The sequence below is a fragment of the Coloeus monedula genome (assembly GCF_965178545.1).
Source record: "Coloeus monedula genome assembly, chromosome: 6".
Lineage (NCBI taxonomy): Eukaryota > Metazoa > Chordata > Aves > Passeriformes > Corvidae > Coloeus > Coloeus monedula.
The window spans coordinates 1518760-1538267 of record NC_138786.1 but is presented as its reverse complement, the minus strand read 5'-3'; the positions used below and the strand labels follow the sequence as shown (position 1 = coordinate 1538267).

The 19508-nt window shown below is 51.4% G+C and overlaps 1 protein-coding gene across 2 annotated transcripts; it reads left to right on the top strand.

The window, feature by feature from the left end:
- Positions 1 to 672: 672 nt before the first annotated feature.
- On the top strand, positions 673 to 9219 carry LOC309574038 (mas-related G-protein coupled receptor member A7-like). 2 transcript variants are annotated; one of them, XM_082283360.1, is made up of 3 exons: positions 673 to 2560; positions 3343 to 3458; positions 7385 to 9219. In XM_082283360.1, the coding sequence occupies exons 1-3, from the start codon at positions 2474 to 2476 to the stop codon at positions 8874 to 8876; spliced, it is 1695 nt and encodes a 564-aa protein (XP_082139486.1). In that variant the 5' UTR covers positions 673 to 2473; the 3' UTR covers positions 8877 to 9219. The 2 variants fall into 2 exon arrangements, with proteins under 2 accessions (XP_082139486.1, XP_082139487.1); XM_082283361.1 differs by having other exon boundaries at positions 3343 to 9219.
- The last annotated feature ends 10289 nt before the right edge of the window (positions 9220 to 19508 follow it).

The window sequence follows — 19508 nt, the reverse complement described above, 5'->3', positions numbered from 1 at the left end:
GAAGGACCCCGGGACAGTGACAGAGGGATTCCTTGAGTGACCTCATCAATAAATATCCACGGGATCAGCCTCCCTGGGGTGGTTTATTCCTGCAGGAGAAGGGAGCAGGGGCAGTGCCACGGGCGATGAGGGAGGGATGCTCTGCAGGGAGCACACTGGAGCATGGATTTCCTCCTCCCTCCCAGCTCCACGTGGCTCCAAGCAGCACAGCCAGGCTCAGTCCTGCTCCCTGGCTCTATTCCTCATGGAATGACCCTCACTGCCTGGGCCCCAGGGAATAAACTCCTTCTCCTTTGGCTCAGCAGATGAGTTTCATGGCGTTTTGAGGGAGCTCTTTCCCGGAGAGGGTGGGACAGGTTAAGCCCTGGGGACACAGCCAGCACGGGGCAGCGGGGATTCCCCAAATCTCTGTGGGGCTGGTGCCTCTGGGTGGCAGGAGAGGGCTCGGGATGGCACGGAGCATCCTTCCCCTTCTGGCCGGCAGAGCCGGCCCTGCATTCCCGGTGATGGGAAGAGACACCAGGTAGGGCTGCAGAGCTGGGCAGGGACAGCAACATTCCCTTCCTCTTGGAGTGGGAATTGTCACATTCCTTCATTCCAGAATGAAATCATTCTGAGTAAAGAGCAGGCTCAGAGGTGAACTCCACTGAACTCTTGTGCCTGTGACCAAAACCCGCTGGAAATATGGAAATTGATGTCACCAGGAGCTTGGACCATTGGATTGCACAGAAATTAGGGGGTTGTGCTGCTGTCCTGCACAACGGGGCCATCCTCTGGTTGCCCAGCATCCATGTCCAAGGAAGCCCTTCAGCACCTCCATCCTGAACCCTGCCACCCTCAGGAGGGTGCCCGCTGAGCTCTCCTGGGCTGCAGCGGCTGCCACCTGCTGTGTCCTCTGAGGGGGACGCCTCTCAGAGCCAGCCAAGCCTCAGGTTTGCTGTAGCTGGGGCATCACTGAACCACAGCGCGTGCTGGGCCGATCACCTCGAGGATCCTTCGCCTGTCAGGAGATGCAAAAGCACCCGAAGTGAGGATTTTCACTGACCTCGGAGGGAAGTTTTTCATGTACCACAGGTACCTTACCTTGCACTGACTATTTGTCTGCGTGCACACCCTCTGTGCAGGTGCTGGAGCGAGTCTGGAAGTTAAGGTCTAGTTATAATTTAGGCTAAGTGCTGTTAAGTGTTATTTCTCTGCAGATTGTTAAGATCAAGATATAAATTAAGATATAAGTTAAGGTAAAGCACTGTTAAGTTTAAGTGTTGTTAAGCTTTAGGCCGCATTCCTTTCCATCCTTGTTCACACTGTCTTTACACACAGACACTCACACACCCCTAGGTTGTTTCAACTCATTTCTGTTTTGATTGCCTGGATTTTGTTTGCTTTTGTTGTTGCTTGCTTTCCCTGTTGAGCCTTAGTTGCCCTTTGTAAGTAGAGTGTGTTGAGCTTTTGACAGGGTATCATTCCTTCTCGGAGCAGGGTAACAGAGCAGAGGAGGCTGCTGTTCTGCTGAGTTCTTTATTTCATAGTTTCACAGCTTTCTTGAAGGCAGAGTTCAAAGGGGGTTACATGATAAATGCAAGCAGCAGCATCAACAGCAGGCAAAACCAGCTTCTTCTATATGTTCTATATGCTCCATATGCTCTATATGCTCTATACGCTCTATACATTATACACTCTATACTATATACTATACACTATACACACTATACACTATACACTCTATACTATATACTATACACTATACACACTATACACTATACACTCTATACTATATACTATACACTATACACACTATACACTATACACTCTATACTATATACTATACACTCTACACTCTATAAACACTCTATACTCTCTATTTTTTCTCACAGAAGTGTGGAGTCTATTTGTTAACTGGCCAATAAGATTAACACTCGATTCTAGTTTTCCTTTTCTTAACCTATCCTGGTCTCATTCTAACAGTCGTAAGCCTTACACCACTGTTACACAGGTATTACACAGATCTGCATACACAGTTTCTATCAGCTCTTATTGGTTACGTGAACACTCTATCTAAAAAATGTGAACAGTGCAATTTTATCCATATTTTGTCTAAAGTAAAGAATTCTTTGAAAAGGTAACACTGCTGCAGCAAGAACTGTGTTTAAGATCTCTGCTACAGCTTTTTAATGTTTAAGGCACTTAGCATATATTTCTACTGAAGTTAAAAATCTGTATTTCTTTTTCACTTGGGCATGGTGTCATATATCTCAGCTTGTCCAAAGGTTTTAATTCAACCCCAGTGCTTTGGCTTCCCTCTGAGCCTGACTCCAGAGGAGCTTTCACTCCAACAGAGTGAATCTTGCCAATGAATCTGTTGAGCTTTCTAATTTAATACTACATGTGACTTTTGCTCATACGCTTGCCGGTGACTTTTGGAGCAATCTCAAGCCTGCTCGTTCAGGACACCTGGGAGGAGCCACTTTAGGATATGGATCCCAAAAGAAGCAAGAGGTGCCAGGAAGCGCCGCTGATCGGGACAGAGCCCCTGTGCCTGCTGCTGCCCCACACTGAACAGGTCAGTGGAATGTTCTCCTTCCTCCCTGCCCCACCTTCCTCTCCTCCTGCAGCTGCTCTGTTCCTGCCACCCTCTCCCGGTGACCGCAGTGCCCTCCCCAGCTCCTCCCTGCTCTGCCCTGCTCTTCAATTCTGCATCTTGATACCAAAAGGGGCCAGAATAAACTTTCTAACACAATGGGAAGCAGGAGGAAGCAGGAATTCTTTACCTGTGCAGGACACACAGGAGGATCTCTCCTTGTTCTCTGTGTGTGGGGAGACTTTACAGCAGGGGTTTTATCCATTAGAAACACACAGAGGCATTACGGTGTGTTTCTGGTCTAATACATAAACATCACTTTCCTAGGACCGATTTCCATGCATCCACCTCCTCCTGGGAGTCCTTTCATGATCCTGGAGGTTCATTAAGAGGGGTCTCTGCTGGTCATATTCACTGAATGCTTCAGTATCAAAGGTGACCTTGCCTTGAACTATTTTTCTGGATGTGCACTGCTGCTTCTTGTGACAGAACTGCCCCAGAACCACTGCAGACTGTGAGATCTGTTTCTGCATTGGCTCCAGCCACGTTTAGCATCCTGTGTGCACACTTTTACATACTTTTATCTTTTCGATCAGTAGGTCTTTCAGCAACTTCAAGGAACTGAAAATGTTTCTTCTCTGTGTTATGTATCAATCCCCTGCCAAACAGCCCAACCCTCCCACCTCCCTCTCCCACCCCACCATTCCCACCGCCCTCCTCCCCTGCACATCTCAATTCTCTCCATCGAACCCTTCCCGCTGCAGGGAGCTGCTGAGGAGCTGCTTGGTCCATCCCTGGATTCTCCAAGCACTGACTGCCCATCCACTCTGACCACAGCCGGGGCCACATCCCAGCGCCTGCCCAGCGTCCATCCATGGAGGTGAGCTCCGTGTCCCCACCTTCTGCCTCACCCACCGAAGGAGATGATCCGTGTGAGATAGATGTCAGCAATGTGGCCATACACAGTGTGACACTGCTCATCTGCCTCTGTGGGCTGGCTGGGAATGCAGCTGTCCTCTCCCTCATCAGCGTGAAAAACAATACTCTCTTCTTCCTTAGCCTGGCTGTCACCGACTTCATTTTTCTCCTCTTTGCACTCCCCTCTGCCCTGCTCTTCCTGCTGGAGGATGTGTCCTGCTCTCGTATCATGCCCCTTGTGTACCTGAGCTTCCTTTTCCAGCTGTCCATGGTCTCCTACTACTGGGGGCTGTTCTTTCCAGCAGTGGGTATCCTGTGGGTCTGCAATGTAATCATCTGCAAGGTCTGCTGCCGCTGTGACCTTCCTAAGCGCCTGTCGTGGATCCTGATGTTTGCCCTGTTTTGGGCCTTCTTCTGTCTCATCACTGTCATTCCCACGGTGACACTGCTGTGTCCAGCACACGAACAGGAGCACTGTCGGGCGGCCCTCACCTCCGTGCATGCCCTGTACCTCCTCCTTGCTGCACCCATGGTCATTTTCTGCACAATCATCATCATTAAGGCCAAGTGTGGCTCCCAGCAGCAGCAACCAAAGAGGTTTGACATCGTTGTCGTCCTCACTGTGCTCTTCACTCTCCTCCTCAACCTCTGGAATTTCCTGCAGCAGCTCGGTTATATCTCTGTGTCCTCCCAGGTTGTTTTCCTACTCGCCTGCATCAACAGCACCATCAAACCCTTCATCTACTTCTTGGCGGGGAAGTGCTGGAGCCCCTGCTCCGTGGGGACCCTCAGGGAATCCCTCCGGAGGGTCTTTAAAGAGCCAGAAGAAAATACTCCCAGCAGCAATGATCCTGCCATGGACTCGGTGATCTGAGCCTGTTGATCCCTTCCCCTGCACTGCTGAAGAACCCCGGGACAGTGGCTGAGGGATTCCTTGAGCCACCTGATCAATAAATATCCACGGGATCAGCCTCCCTGGGGTGGTTTATTCCTGCAGGAGAAGGGAGCAGGGGCAGTGCCAAGGGCGATGTGGGAGGGATGCTCTGCAGGGAGCACACTGGAGCATGGATTTCCTCCTCCCTCCCGCCTCCACGTGGCTCCAAGCAGTGCAGCTGGGCTCAGTCCTGTTCCCTGGCTCTATTCCCCATGGAATGACCCTCACTGCCTCTGGGCCCCAGGGAATAAACTCCGGTTCCTTTGGCTCAGCAGATGAGTTTCATGGCGTTTTGAGGGAGCTCTTTCCCGGAGAGGGTGGGACAGGTTAAGCCCTGGGGACACAGCCAGCACGGGGCAGCGGGGATTCCCCAAATCTCTGTGGGGCTGGTGCCTCTGGGTGGCAGGAGAGGGCTCGGGATGGCACGGAGCATCCTTCCCCTTCTGGCCGGCAGAGCCGGCCCTGCATTCCCGGTGATGGGAAGAGACACCAGGTAGGGCTGCAGAGCTGGGCAGGGACAGCAACATTCCCTTCCTCTTGGAGTGGCAATTTGTCACATCCCTTCATTCCAGAATGAAATCATTCTGAGTAAGAGCAGGCTCAGAGGTGAACTCCACTGAACTCTTGTGCCTGTGACCAAAACCCGCTGGAAATATGGAAATTGACGTCACCAGGAGCTTGGACCATTGGATTGCACAGAAATTAGGGGGTTGTGCTGCTGTCCTGCACAACGGGGCCGTCCTCTGGTTGCCCAGCATCCATGTCCAAGGAAGCCCTTCAGCACCTCCATCCTTGAACCTGGCCACCCTCAGGAGGAGCTGAACAGCGACTCTGCACAGCAGCTTCAGCCACAATCCAGGCTCTGCTGATCTTTGCCATTTTGGTCCTACCCCTACATGAAATTGGCATTTATTGCTTTTGTTTCATTCCAACGTGGGAACTCTGACCCCAGAATGTGGTGAACAAATAATATCTGGGCTTTGCTGCAGAGCCTGTCCCTGCTGAACAGTGTCCAAAATGGCTCCTTTCCTTCTTTTGTCCCACTCTAAAGCCCCTGCCTTGTCTGAGGAGGGCAGGTACCTGTCTCATAGCAGAGCCCTTCCCAAGGCTGCTGCCTGCCATGCTTGGGATGATGCTGACAGTGCCAAGAGCTCCTCATCCCTCCTGGGAGAGAGCTGGGCAGCAGCCCCATCTCTTACTCAGGGGGAAGTTGTCCCTCCTTTTACCATGGCCTCAAATCCAGGGGAAACCAACGTTCCACTGGTTCTGGAAAGGGAAGTTATGGGGAATTATAAGAGAGAATTGGGTTGTGAGCTGTAAAACCTGCCTGCAGAGGCACATGGCAGAACAAAGGAGCACATGGTGGCACAGAGGCTTGTCTCCACTGGGCCCTGGGAGGAGGAGGTGTCATGCTGCAGAGCCCTACAAAGTGTGTTCCTGATGTGGCAACACAGGATAGGTCACACCAACAAAGGAAATACTGTGCCTTAGAAAAGGGCATAAAACCAACATTTGCTTTGAAGAAACAATTCAGACTCCCTGCCAGTCTGGGTCTGAAATTCAATCGCCACCAGGAAGTGAGAGGGAAAGCCGTGGGGGGTGAGTCAGGCTTTGGAGACACACGTGAGCTGAAACATCCTAAAAAGCATTTATTAACAGAGTTGTTAATAATGAACAGAGCAGAGCAACTCCCACATCTGGGATGGTTTTTCTCTCCCTGTCTCCCGTTTTCCTGTCCATTGGAAAGGAGAAACTTTCCAAGGTACAACCTCTTGTCCATGAAAGAACAACTCAGCCAGGGAGCGTCTCCCAAGGCAAGTGCAGGTGGATCATGATCCTTCCATGAACTTTTTCGACTTCCAAGCACTTTCCCTGTCTCCAGTGTCACCCAGGCCAGTCCCTACCTGAGCTTCCCATTTTCCATGGAATCCTAGAATGGTTTGGGTTGGAAGGATCACTGAAGACCATCCCTCTCCCACTCACAAGACTGCTCACAGCCCCAAACTCGGTGTGCATTTTGGGGAAAGCCTCCTAGGGGCCATCCCAAACACCTGCCCACTCACCCAGGCAACAAAGCTCATTGTGAAGCCTCCACAGGGTCTTCCCATGTGTCAGGACCTGCTGGAGATGGACAGGAATGGCCCAGGAATTGTTCTGCACTGCTGTGCCGAGACTTCTGATCCACCTGCACGCTCTTTTTGATCAAAGACACCAAGAAAACCCACTGGGAAAAGCTCTGAGCCTTAGCGACTCATTTTTAATATTCCTCAGGGTAGGTGTCCTGGGTTGCAGTGTATTCTATTACCATCCTCAGGAGCTGTTGAAACCAGGTGGGGCAGTGTTTCCTTGCCTTTTGGCAGTTTGACAGTGTTTTCTTTTACCTTTTTTTTCCTTTTCTTTAATTTCCATTAAATTGTTATTCTGACTTGGTGCCTCCCACTGGTTTGTTTTCAAACTAGTACATAATTTGGCGCCCAATGTGGGGCCTGCTCTGAGAAAAAGTCAGAATTACAATTTTGTATAAACAGAAATCTATTCACCATGGTGCTCAGCTGGTCTGCATGGGTACTGTATCTTGCTCTCTATATTTTTCCTCACATGGGGAACTACCTGCCTGTTGTATTACTCCTGTTAAAACCAGGGAATGGTATGAGAATTGCTTTATTTGTTTATTATGTCTATAGCATAATAACCTGCGAGGCGATGAATACCATTCGGAATATATACTCAATTTTGTTTGGCTGTCCTAGTCTGGGCTCCTATGTCTGGGACCTTTTCAACAATCACAGCCAGCTCCTGGTGGGAGGAGTAGAGAGTGGTTTCTTCCAGCCTTTCAGGCCAGGCACAGCAGTTTTTGAAAAAATTGAGTTCCCTCTGGATGTTAAGGATGGTATAATCTTGTCAGTTCTCTTCTCTTTTTTCTCTATGGCCTGCATTGTGTACACCATGCTTAGAAACAAAACACTACTTAGTGTGGTGCAACGTCTGCTTGAGGAGGAGGTAAAAAGGAGCAAAGCAGCAAATACCATGTCTACACAGACTGTCACACAGAAAGGAACCAAAAGCAAAGCAACCACATCCATTTCTACGCAGACCGTCACAGAGGAGAAAGGAACCAAGAGCAAAGCAACCGCATCCATCTCTACACAGACTGTCACAGAGGAGAAAGGAACCAAACAAAAAGCAACAGTGTCCATCTCTACACAGACTGTCACAGAGGAGAAAGGAAGCAAATGTAAAACAACAGCATCCATGTCTACGCAGACTGACTCAGAGGAGAAAGGAACCAAAAGCACTGTCAGCGTCCCCATGCAAACCATCACTGAACCAGAACAGCCTAAACCGATTGCAGTTGCCCCTGTGCAGAAGAAGAAATCAAAAAGCAAATCAGTCCGCATAGTGACTGACGAAGATGCAGCAGGACCTTCGCACCCAGCAGAAGAGGCAGAGCCAGAGATCATCACTCGGTCGCTATCCCTGCGGGACCTGCGGAGGGAATTCACCCGCCAGACGAACGAGTCTATCCTGACCTGGCTGCTCCGCATCTGGGACGCTGCAGCCAATGACACCATTCTGGACGGAAGTGAGGCCAGGCAGCTGGGATCTCTGTCCCGGGATGTGGTCATTGACCAGGGGATCGGGAGAACCCAAGAAACCCTCAGCCTCTGGCGGCGACTGCTTACAAGTGTAAGGGACAGGTACCTTTGTAAAGAAGACCTCCAGGTGCACCAAGGGAAATGGAGCACAATGGAACAAGGTATCCGGTGCCTGAGGGAATTGGCTGTGCTGGAGATCATTTTCTCAGAAGATGAGAGATTTCCTGAGAGCCCAGATGGTGTCCAGTGCACGTCACAGATGTGGTTGAGGTTCGCACGCCTTGGACCAGAGATATACTCCCATTACCTGGCAACGCTGCAATGGAGGGAAGGTGAGGACAGGGTGGGCGTCTTGGTGAACAAACTGAGGATTTACGAGGACACCGTCACAGCCCCGTTTCGCACCCATGTCTCATCCGTGGAAACAAGGCTGGCTGAGCAAGTCCAGAGCTTGATTGAAGAAGGCCATCAGAAACTGAAAAAGGAACTTAAGGAAGAGATTTACCAGATCTCACCAGAACCAACAAGAGTCTCTGCCATTAGGAGCCGGCATCCCCCAACCAGGGAGAGAGGATACACCCCACGAGGTAACCTCTGGTTTTTCCTTCAGGAACATGGAGAAGACATGAGTAAGTGGGATGGAAAACCCACCTCCTCCTTAGCAGCTCGGGTATGTGAACTAAAAAGAGGGACAACTACCACAAGAAGCGCATCTAGAGTCAACATTGCTCCGGTCTCTCACACACAGAACTCCAGACGGTATAGGAATGATAATGTGACTGATCCTCTTGAAGGGACCTCAGGAACGTGTTCACCAGAGGGAAGCAACATGCACCATGACCAGGAATAGAGGGGCCCTGCCTCTAGCCAGGTAGAGGAAAGGGAGAATCGGGTCTTTTGGACTGTGTGGGTCCGATGGCCTGGCACATCTGACCCACAAAAATACACGGCTTTGATTGACACCGGTGCTCAATGTACTCTGATGCCATCAAGGTATGTGGGAGCAGAACCCATTTCTATTTCTGGGGTGACAGGAGGATCCCAGCAGCTGACTGTACTGGAAGCTGAAGTGAGTTTAACTGGGAATGAGTGGCAGAAACACCCCATCGTGACGGGCCCGGAGGCCCCGTGCATTCTCGGCATAGACTATCTCAGAAATGGGTATTTCAAGGACCCAAAAGGACATCGTTGGGCTTTTGGGATAGCTGCTGTGGAGACAGAAGATATCAGACAACTGAGTACATTGCCTGGCCTCTCAGATGACCCCTCTGCTGTGGGACTGCTGAGAGTTGAAGAACAACAGGTGCCAATCGCCACAGCAGCAGTGCACCGTCGGCAATACCGCACCGACAGAGACTCTGTGGTTCCCATCCATGAGATGATTCGCAAACTGGAGAGCCAAGGGGTGGTCAGCAAGGCCCATTCACCTTTCAACAGCCCTATATGGCCAGCGCGTAAGTCCAGTGGAGAATGGAGGCTGACGGTGGACTACTGTGGCCTGAATGAGGTCACGCCACCATTGAGCGCCGCTGTGCCGGACATGTTGGAACTTCAGTACGAGCTGGAGTCCAAAGCAGCGAAGTGGTACTCCACTATTGACATTGCCAATGCCTTCTTCTCCATTCCTTTGGCAGCAGAATGCAGGCCCCAGTTTGCTTTTACCTGGAAGGGTGTGCAATACACCTGGAACCGACTGCCCCAGGGGTGGAAGCACAGTCCCACCATTTGCCACGGACTGATCCAGACTGCATTGGAAAAGGGTGAGGCTCCAGAACATCTGCAATACATCGATGACATCATTGTGTGGGGAAACACAGCAAAGGAAGTGTTTGAGAAAGGAGAGAAAATCATCCAGATTCTCCTGGAAGATGGCTTTGCCATCAAAAGGAGCAAAGTTAAGGGACCTGCTCAAGAGATCCAGTTCCTGGGAGTAAAGTGGCAAGATGGACGACGTCAGATTCCCACCGAGGTCATCAATAAGATCACTGCGATGTCTCCACCGACCAGCAAGAAGGAAACACAAGCTTTCCTAGGCGCCATAGGTTTCTGGAGGATGCACATTCCCGAGTACAGCCAGATTGTGAGCCCTCTCTACCTGGTTACCCGCAAGAAGAATGATTTCCACTGGGGCCCTGAACAGCAGCCCTGAACAGCCCTTCGCCCAGATCAAACAGGAAATCGCTCATGCGGTAGCCCTTGGCCCAGTCAGAACAGGATCTGAGGTGAAGAACGTGCTCTACTCTGCAGCCGGGAACAATGGTCTGTCCTGGAGCCTCTGGCAGAAGGTGCCTGGTGAGACTCGTGGCCGACCACTGGGATTCTGGAGCCGAAGCTACAGAGGGTCTGAAGCCAACTACACTCCAACAGAGAAGGAAATTTTGGCAGCCTATGAAGGAGTCCAAGCTGCCTCGGAGGTAATTGGCACTGAAGCACAGCTGCTTCTGGCACCCCGACTACTGGTGCTGGGTTGGATGTTCAAGGGAAAGGTTCCTTCCACGCATCACGCCACCGACACTACATGGAGCAAATGGATCGCCCTCATCACACAGCGTGCCCGTATTGGAAACCCGAATCGCCCTGGGATTCTAGAAATTATAACAAACTGGCCTGAAGGTGAGACTTTTGGATTATCTTCTGAAGAAGAGGAAGAGCAAGTGACTCGTGCTGAGGAAGCCCCACCATATAATGAGCTACTGGAGACTGAAAGACGTTATGCCCTCTTCACTGATGGCTCCTGCCGAATTGTAGGCACTAACCGAAAGTGGAAAGCTGCAGTATGGAGCCCCACACGACGAGTTGCACAAGCTACCGAGGGACAAGGTGGATCGAGTCAGGTTGCAGAGCTTAAAGCCGTCCAGCTGGCTTTGGATATTGCTGAACGAGAAGTGGCCGAGGCTCTATCTCTACACCGACTCATGGATGGTAGCTAATGCTCTGTGGGGATGGCTGGATCACTGGAGAAAGGCCAACTGGCAGCGCAGAGGGAAACCCATCTGGGCCGCTGAGATTTGGCAGGACATCGCCGCCCGAGTAGAGAAGCTGACCGTGAAGGTTCGACACGTGGATGCGCACGTACCCAAGAGTTGGGCTAATGAAGAGCATCGCAACAACGAGCAGGTGGACCGAGCTGCTAAGGTGAAAGTATCTCAGGTGGATCTGGACTGGCAGCACAAGGGAGAATTATTCCTAGCTTGTTGGGCCCATGATGCCTCTGGTCATCAGGGGAGAGATGCAACATACCGATGGGCCCGTGACCGAGGGGTGGACCTTTCCATGGACAGCATCTCACAGGTCATCCACAGTTGTGAGACCTGTGCTGCAATCAAACAGGCCAAGCGGGTGAAGCCTCTGTGGTACGGTGGAAGATGGTCAAAGTACAGGTATGGGGAAGCCTGGCAGGTTGATTACATCACCCTTCCCCAAACCCGCCACGGCAAGCGCTACGTGTTGACCATGGTTGAAGCGACAACTGGATGGCTGGAGACCTACCCTGTGCCCCATGCTACAGCCCGGAACACCATCCTGGGCCTGGAAAAGCAAGTCCTGTGGAGACATGGCACCCCTGACAGGATCGAGTCAGACAACGGGACTCATTTTAAGAACAGCCTCATCAACACCTGGGCCAGAGAACACGGTATCGAATGGATATATCATATTCCTTATCATGCACCAGCTGCTGGAAAAGTTGAACGCTGCAATGGACTACTTAAAACCACCCTAAAGGCACTTGGTGGGGGGACCTTCAAAAATTGGGAAGTGAACTTAGCAAAGGCCACCTGGATGGTCAATACCCGAGGGTCCATCAATCGAGCTGGTCCCGCCGAGTCTGAACCCTTGCACACAGTGGATGGAGATAGAGTCCCTGCGGTACACCTGAGGGGTATTTTAGGAAAGACTGTTTGGATCAATCCCACCTCAGGCAAAGGCAAACCCATCCGTGGGATTGTCTTTGCTCAAGGACCTGGTTGCACTTGGTGGGTAATGCAAAAAGATGGGGAAACCCATTGTGTACCACAAGGAGACCTAATCTTAGGTGAGAACTGTGTGTAGGGTTTCATTGTGTATATATATATATATATATATATATATATATATATATATGTATGTGTGTTTTAGAGTTTAAGAAGGTATTGATTTGGGATAATGTAGATGGTAATAGAATAAGGGGTGGATAATGTCCTGGGTTGCAGTGTATTCTATTACCATCCTCAGGAGCTGTTGAAACCAGGTGGGGCAGTGTTTCCTTGCCTCCTCCCCCCAGACTATCTTGCTGTTAATTGCACATCATTGTCCTGCCTCATGACTCAGAGATAACTCCCTCTGGACTATCTTCTGTTAATGAGCCTAATCAACACTTTGCCTCATGACTCATTACCCCATTGTGAGATGCTCCACCCAGAGGAAGGAACCAAGCATCACATTGTGGATATAATCTGGGACTCTGACCACCAGAGACACCCCCTTCCCACTGGATTTCCAGAGGACAGGAGCTACACAGCCACCATTGGACTTTCTGAGGAAGAGCAGACTCTTTTACTACAGGATCACTGCTTCAGAGGACTGCAGCCACCATTCTACCAGACTGCCACCACCCTGCCTAACAGGGTGTCAGGTTGTACCTTGACTCTGTCAGTTTGACAGTGTTTTCTTTTACCTTTTTTTTCCTTTTCTTTAATTTCCATTAAATTGTTATTCTGACTTGGTGCCTCCCACTGGTTTGTTTTCAAACTAGTACAGTAGGGAAGCTCACTTCTGAGACAGAGGGAGCGCAGGCCTGTTGAATGGGAAAGACTCAAAGCAAATATTTCAGAGCAAAAGGCTTCCTGGGTGTCCCTGCCCATGGCTGCAGGGTTGGAATGAGATGATCTCTAAGGTTCCTTCCAACCCAAACCGTTCCATGATGATTCCGCAGATCATCCAGAATCCACCCCGGGCAGGAGTTCCCCTGCTGGACACAGCACCAGCCTGACAGAGCTCGAGGAGCATTTGGACAGCGCTGTCAGGCACAGGGAGGGATTGCTGGGATGTCCTGTGCAGGGCCAGGAGCTGAACTCGATGGTCCTTGTGGGTCCCTTCCAACTCAGGGTATTTTATGCTTCTCTTGTATGATGATTCCACTAATGAGGATTCCACCGTGTTGTCCCTATTCTGGGGCTCTGGCACATCCTCAAAAGCCCTCTGGAAGGCGACACTGGGACTGAAAGCCAAGAGGATGGTGCCGTTCAGCCCAGCTGTCACACCCCGTGAGCCCAGCTGGTGGCAGAAGCTCTCTGGCACAGGAAATATCCGCAGGGCGATGGTGATGAAGAGCAGGAAAGTGAAGTCAGCGATGGCCAGGCTGGGGACGCGGATGGTGATGGGGTCCCTGCGGGTGCGGAAGCCGAGGAGCCAGAGCACAGCCCCGTTCCCACCATTCCAGACAGGCACAGGAGCAGCGTCACAGGGACTTTGCTCCAGTGGCTGCTGTCACAGTCGCTGCAGTTGTAGTGCTGCCCTCATGCCAGCTCCCGCTGGATGCCTTCCCACCGGGCTGCTGTGGGATATGCCCAGCCACTGCCCTGGAGGGATGTCTGCTGAGATAAAGGATTTCGCAATCGCCCAGCAGGACTCCCTGGAAAAGACTTTTGAGTTATGGTGAAGGAAAGTAGACCCACAATCCTTTGGGAGACCCTATGCAGATCATTCTGTAACCCACTGGTCTATCCCAGGCCCTCTGTAATCCATTGGTCCCCTTGCTGATCCCCTGTATCCCTATAAAAGACCAGTTCGCCTCTGTAGGAGGAGAGCTCGTCCCTGGCCTTCCCTTCGCCGGAGGGGGCCCACAATAAAGCTCCCTTCGTGCAGAACCAGCCATATGGGTCTTCTCGTCTCTCTCTCCAGTCTGGTTTGGCCTAGAGGCAGCCCTGCAGAGCTGAGCTGAAATCACGAGCTGATAATCACTAAAGAGCTGATAGCTTCTGCAAGGGCTCCTCTGCCAGCAGCTGAGAGGAAGACACCGGACCTCGGGCAGGCGATTCCTTTCGGGACCATCTCCCCGGACCGGTCATCTCTTCCTGGGTCACAGCCACGGACCCCACCACCAGCTGTAATAACTGGCGCCCGAACAACCTTGGATCCTGGACAATCTGGACCTGACCTGAGCTGCGTCTTGATCGCCAAGACAGAACCAGCCGTTCGTGTGCTGCTCCTCTGAAGATAGACCTACGTTTTAGCAGGCCTTTCAGAAGGGGACAGTTTGAGTCCCTCATCTCCCACCTAGGACAAAGTCCCTGAGGATCGAACTGCCAGACCATCCCCCCAGCAGACCTTTCCAGGAGCCAGCCCCACCCGAAACGGGATCTGTAAGTTTAAACTTGGTGCTCTGCTTTCCTCTTCCGCGCATTTTAAGTTATTTTGGTTTTTTTTCTCTTTTTCTGCTGAGGGAGGAACTAAGATGGGACAAAGGCAAGCTAAACCCTGCCTTTCCCAATCTGAGAGAGACCTATACCCCTTTCTTCTAACCCTTCTCTTAAAATCTGACTTTAAATTCCGTAAAGGTGTTCTTTCTAAGAAAAATCTCAAATCTTTCACTAATTGGATATCTCTAAATTTCCCTGAAGCTACCATCGATTCTGTTCTTCTGATTCGTTCTGGGACAGTGTGGGGAACAAACTGTATTCCTCTCAAGCCTCGGGAAACCTCTCAGTTTCAAAATTCATTCCTTTATTTCATTTACTGGTTAAAACGTGTTGTGTGAAAACCCTTCCTCAGCCAAACCCCTTCTCTGCCCTTCCCCCCTCCCACCCCCCCTCTCCGCCTCCGGTACTGGCCAGCCAGAGCGTGGACCCAGCCAGCTGCCCCGGCCCTGGCCCGGCTGGGGCGCCGGCCCCCCCACTTCCCTTCCCCGATCCCCTGTTCCCGGCGGTTCCCCCATGTCCGGCCCCCCCCGCTCGCCCCCTCGGTTCCGCTGTCACCCCCCAGGCAGCGCACGCGGTACCCACCCCAGACTCATCCCCCCTCCCCGGCGTGGATGACTCTGAACCCCCCCCAGCCCCGTCTCCCTGTGCCCCTGGTATCCCGCAACCCTCCCCGCACGACACCACCCTTCCCCCTCTTGCACCAACCCGTGGTGCCTCCGACCCCCCCCACCCCACCGCGTCCCAGTTTCCTGCCACGTCCCAGTTTCCTGCCACGTCCCAGCTTCCTGCCGCGTCCCTGCTCCACGCGGCCCTGCCCCCCCCACACCCCAGCACAGCGGCCCCGTCCCAGCAAGCCGCCCCGCCGCCGCTGCCCCCCCCCCCGCACCCACGGAGCAAGCATGGTACAACACGGGACCGGTCCCGCAGAGCTCCGTGCACACACTGTGGGGCATGGAACAAGCGTCACGCCCCCCGCCAGCGTCTGCCCCTCTCGCCACTGGCGGAACGCAGCTATCCGCGGCACCGCCTCAGGCTATCGCCCATAGAATGGAATCTTCTCCCTCCCCCCTTCCCCCACGGCAAATGGCTCTGCCACCCTGGCAGGCGCCGGCACACCCGCTCTCCCCCCTCCCAGTTGCACCTTGCACAATCCCTGCTGATGTTCCCCCTCTCCCTGCACCCCCCCCTCCCCCTACTACGGGTTCTTGCGCAATCCCCATTCCCCCCGCCATCCCTGCCCTGGGTAAAGCAGAGCCGGCATTTCAAAAACGCCGCGCTACGCCTGTATCCCAGCCCCGCCCTGCCACGGCCTATCCCTTCTGTTCAGATGACAGTAGCAGCAGCTCGGACTCTGAATCTGAAGATCGATGGGCACAGACATGCAGGGAAGCAAACCGGGAGGGGGACTGGGAGTTGGCTCAGAAAATTTCAGCTTTTCCAGTCATTATAGGGAGAGGGAGGAGGGGTGGTCCATCTACAAAAACATGGGAGCCTATCCCATACAAAGAAGTCAAAGAGCTTAGCAAGGCAGCAAAAGACCATGGGAGAGGGTCACATTTCTTTAGAAACTTATTGGAAGCCACTTTCTCTGCCTATACATTAGTACCACATGATATTAAAAACATTATTAACTGCATCCTTTCCCCTGCCGAATATATGTTATGGGAAAGGCATTGGAAAAGACACTTAAAAACACTGTCTGACACTTATGCTAAAGATGCAAATCAGACAGATTGGACAATAGAACAACTGGCTGGAGAAGGTGACCTCCAAAAACCCTTAGATCAAGCTACAACCTTACCTGAAGTAGCATTACAAGACATAGCTATTGCAGCTAAGACATCGCTGTTTCTCACCCCTGATGATTCTGTTCCCACACAATATTTCTCTAACATCAAACAGTCAGCAAATGAAAGCTTCATTCAGTCTGTTGATCGTTTGAAAGCTAGCTTAGAAAAACAGATAGAAAGTCCGGATGGACGAAAGGAACTTTTGGGCAAACTTGCCATGGTAAATGCTAACGAACAATGTAAGAACATCTTGAGGGCCCTACCCATGGACACAGAACCCACAATAGAACAAATGATAGAGACCTGTACTAGACACACATCCACAGAGAACACAATGACCCAAGCAGTTGTAAAGGGCATCACAGAGGGAGTTTCCAGTGCATTTGCTGCAGCAGTCTCTAAGGAGAATGCCCGCTGTTTCTATTGTGGCGAACTTGGACACTTTATAAAGGACTGCCCACAAAGGTCACCCACCCAGGACCATCGCGCTGCCTACCAAAGGCACCAGAGACAGCAACAGCACCAGCAGCGTCTAAAAAACTTCTATCGGAGCGCGATGTCAAGGCCCCCGCGCCCAGACAACAAATCAAAGGCCATACTACCCTGCCGCAGCTGTGAACTCCACATCGGACCACCGAGAGCAGACAGCTGGACCTCGCCCGGCACCATCATCCCAGGCGGTCCCAGAACACATGAGAAGAATCCAACACACGGAGTGCTACCGATCGGAACGAGACGCCAACTGGTAACATCACTGCCATTTAACTTTGTTGACAAGTGTTTTTATCGTATTCCCACAGGAAAGTATGGACCGCATGACGGCCCATGGGACATTCTTATCCTAAGCGATACCATCCATGGTCCAGAACAACTCTTTGTATTACCTGAGATACAAACAGTGCACCCTGGACAAGAGATTCTTGTCCAGCTTTGCTGCACGGACACACCTTTCTTCCTCCCACAGGGAACACCGATTGCTCAAGCTTTTTTACTTCCACAGAACCGCCCAGAACAGCTTCCCCTCAATCCTACAGCAATGTGGATAGAGATCGTGGGCTCAAACAAACCGACCATTGAGTGCAGCTTGTTCTGTAAAGGAGAGGGGGTCTACCGCCCAGGGATGCTGGACAGTGGAGCAGACGTGACCATCATCGCCCGCTCTGAGTGGCCAGGGAATTGGGAACTGGAGCCAGTGGCAGGTATGATCTCCGGGATTGGTGGAGTTGCAGTATCCATGAGAAGCAAACGAGATGTTGTCATTGGAGGACCTGAGGGCAAGATAGCGACCACCCAACCATTCGTGGTAAGAGCCCCCATCACCTTATGGGGCAGAGACCTTCTATCCCAGTGGGGTGCCACTCTTACCATTCCCAGCCAGGATTTCTGACTAGGGCCACTGAGAAACGCGCGCTGCCATCTACTCCCCCGCTCACCTGGAAGACTGACAACCCAAAATGGACAAGGCAGTGGCCCCTTGATAAAGAAAAACTCAGCGCGCTGGAAGCCCTGGTGGAAGAGCAACTTGCCAAAGGTCATATCACTGAGACTACAAGTCCTTGGAATTCTCCTGTCTTTGTACTGAAAAAGCCCGGCACAAACAAATGGAGACTACTCCATGACCTACGAAAGATCAATGAGGTCATTAAAGACATGGGCCCCCTCCAACCCGGCCTGCCATCACCATCAATGCTGCCCCGAGACTGGCTGCTGGCCATCGTAGACATTAAAGACTGTTTCTTTAACATCCCACTCCATCCCCAGGACGCACCACGGTTTGCCTTCTCCATCCCCTCTCTTAACGATGAAGCCCCACTCAGAAGATACCATTGGCTCGTCCTCCCACAAGGCATGAAGAACAGCCCCACCATCTGCCAGTGGTACGTCGCCCACATTCTATCCCCCATCAGGAGCCTGTTTCCAGAAGCAATCATTTACCACTATATGGATGACATCCTAATCTGTGCATCAGAAAAAACTTACTTGGACAGAACTCTTAAAAAGACAATTGAAACCATAGAAGAAGCAGGGTTCGAGATTCGTGAAGACAAAGTGCAGCACTCCAGCCCATGGACTTACCTCGGCCTCCAGATCCGTGAGAGAACCATCGTACCCCAGCAACTCTCCATCAAAAAGGACCCTAAAACCCTAAGGGACTTACATAGCCTGTGTGGATCCATAAATTGGATACGCCCCCTACTGGGAGTTACAAATGAAGACCTTGATCCCCTCTTCAACCTCCTCCACGGCAGCAAAGACTTGGACTCTCCATGCGTCCTCACACCTGAAGCCCGAGATACCATCACTAAAGTCCAAGAAGCCCTGTCTTCACGCCAAGCCCATCGCATTGAACCCAGCCTGCCTCTTCAGTTTGCAGTTTTGGGTAAAGCTCCCTGTTTCCATGGACTGATCTTCCAATGGGACCCTAAACTCAGAGACCCTTTGCTGATACTTGAATGGGTCTTCACAAGCCATCAACCTACAAAGAGATTAACCACCTTCCAAGAAGTAATGGCACATTTAATAAAAAAGGCCAGAACTCGTCTCCGCTCTCTTGCAGGGTGTGAGTTCACAGGCATATACTTGCCATTGACCACTGAAGATCTGAGGCTGTTGCTCCGGACCAATGAGAGCCTCCAGTTAGCCCTAGATAGCTACACAGGCCAAATTTCCGTTCACATGCCAAAACATAGACTTTTCTACCGTGAAGCAGCTTTTAAATTGATCCCAAAATTAATCCAAAGTAGAAAACCTCTTAAAGCTCTGACCGTCTTTACTGATGGTTCGTCACATCGGTCTGTCATGACATGGAGACAACCCAATACCCAGAAATGGGAATCTGATATCCAAATAATAGAGGGATCTCCACAGATTGCTGAATTAGCAGCTGTTGTCAGAGCCTTTGAGAAGTTTAAAGATGAACCTTTTAATCTGGTCACAGATTCGGCTTATGTCGCCGGTATAGCTATGAGGGCTGAACATGCTTTTCTAAAGGAGGTCTCCAACCAAAAATTATACCAATTGGTTTCTACATTAATCCATTTAATCTCGCACAGAAAACAGCCTTACTACATTATGCATGTGAGGTCACACACTGACCTCCCTGGCCCCATTGCTGAAGGGAACAGGAGAGCAGATGCACTGGCCATGCCAGCAGAGACTGCAAATGTCCCTGACATCTTTGCCCAGGCAAAGTTGTCACATGCATTTTTTCACCAAAACATTCCTGCACTCGTCAGAATGTTCAAGCTTTCAAAAGATCAAGCAAAAGCTATCATTGCAACGTGCCCGAACTGC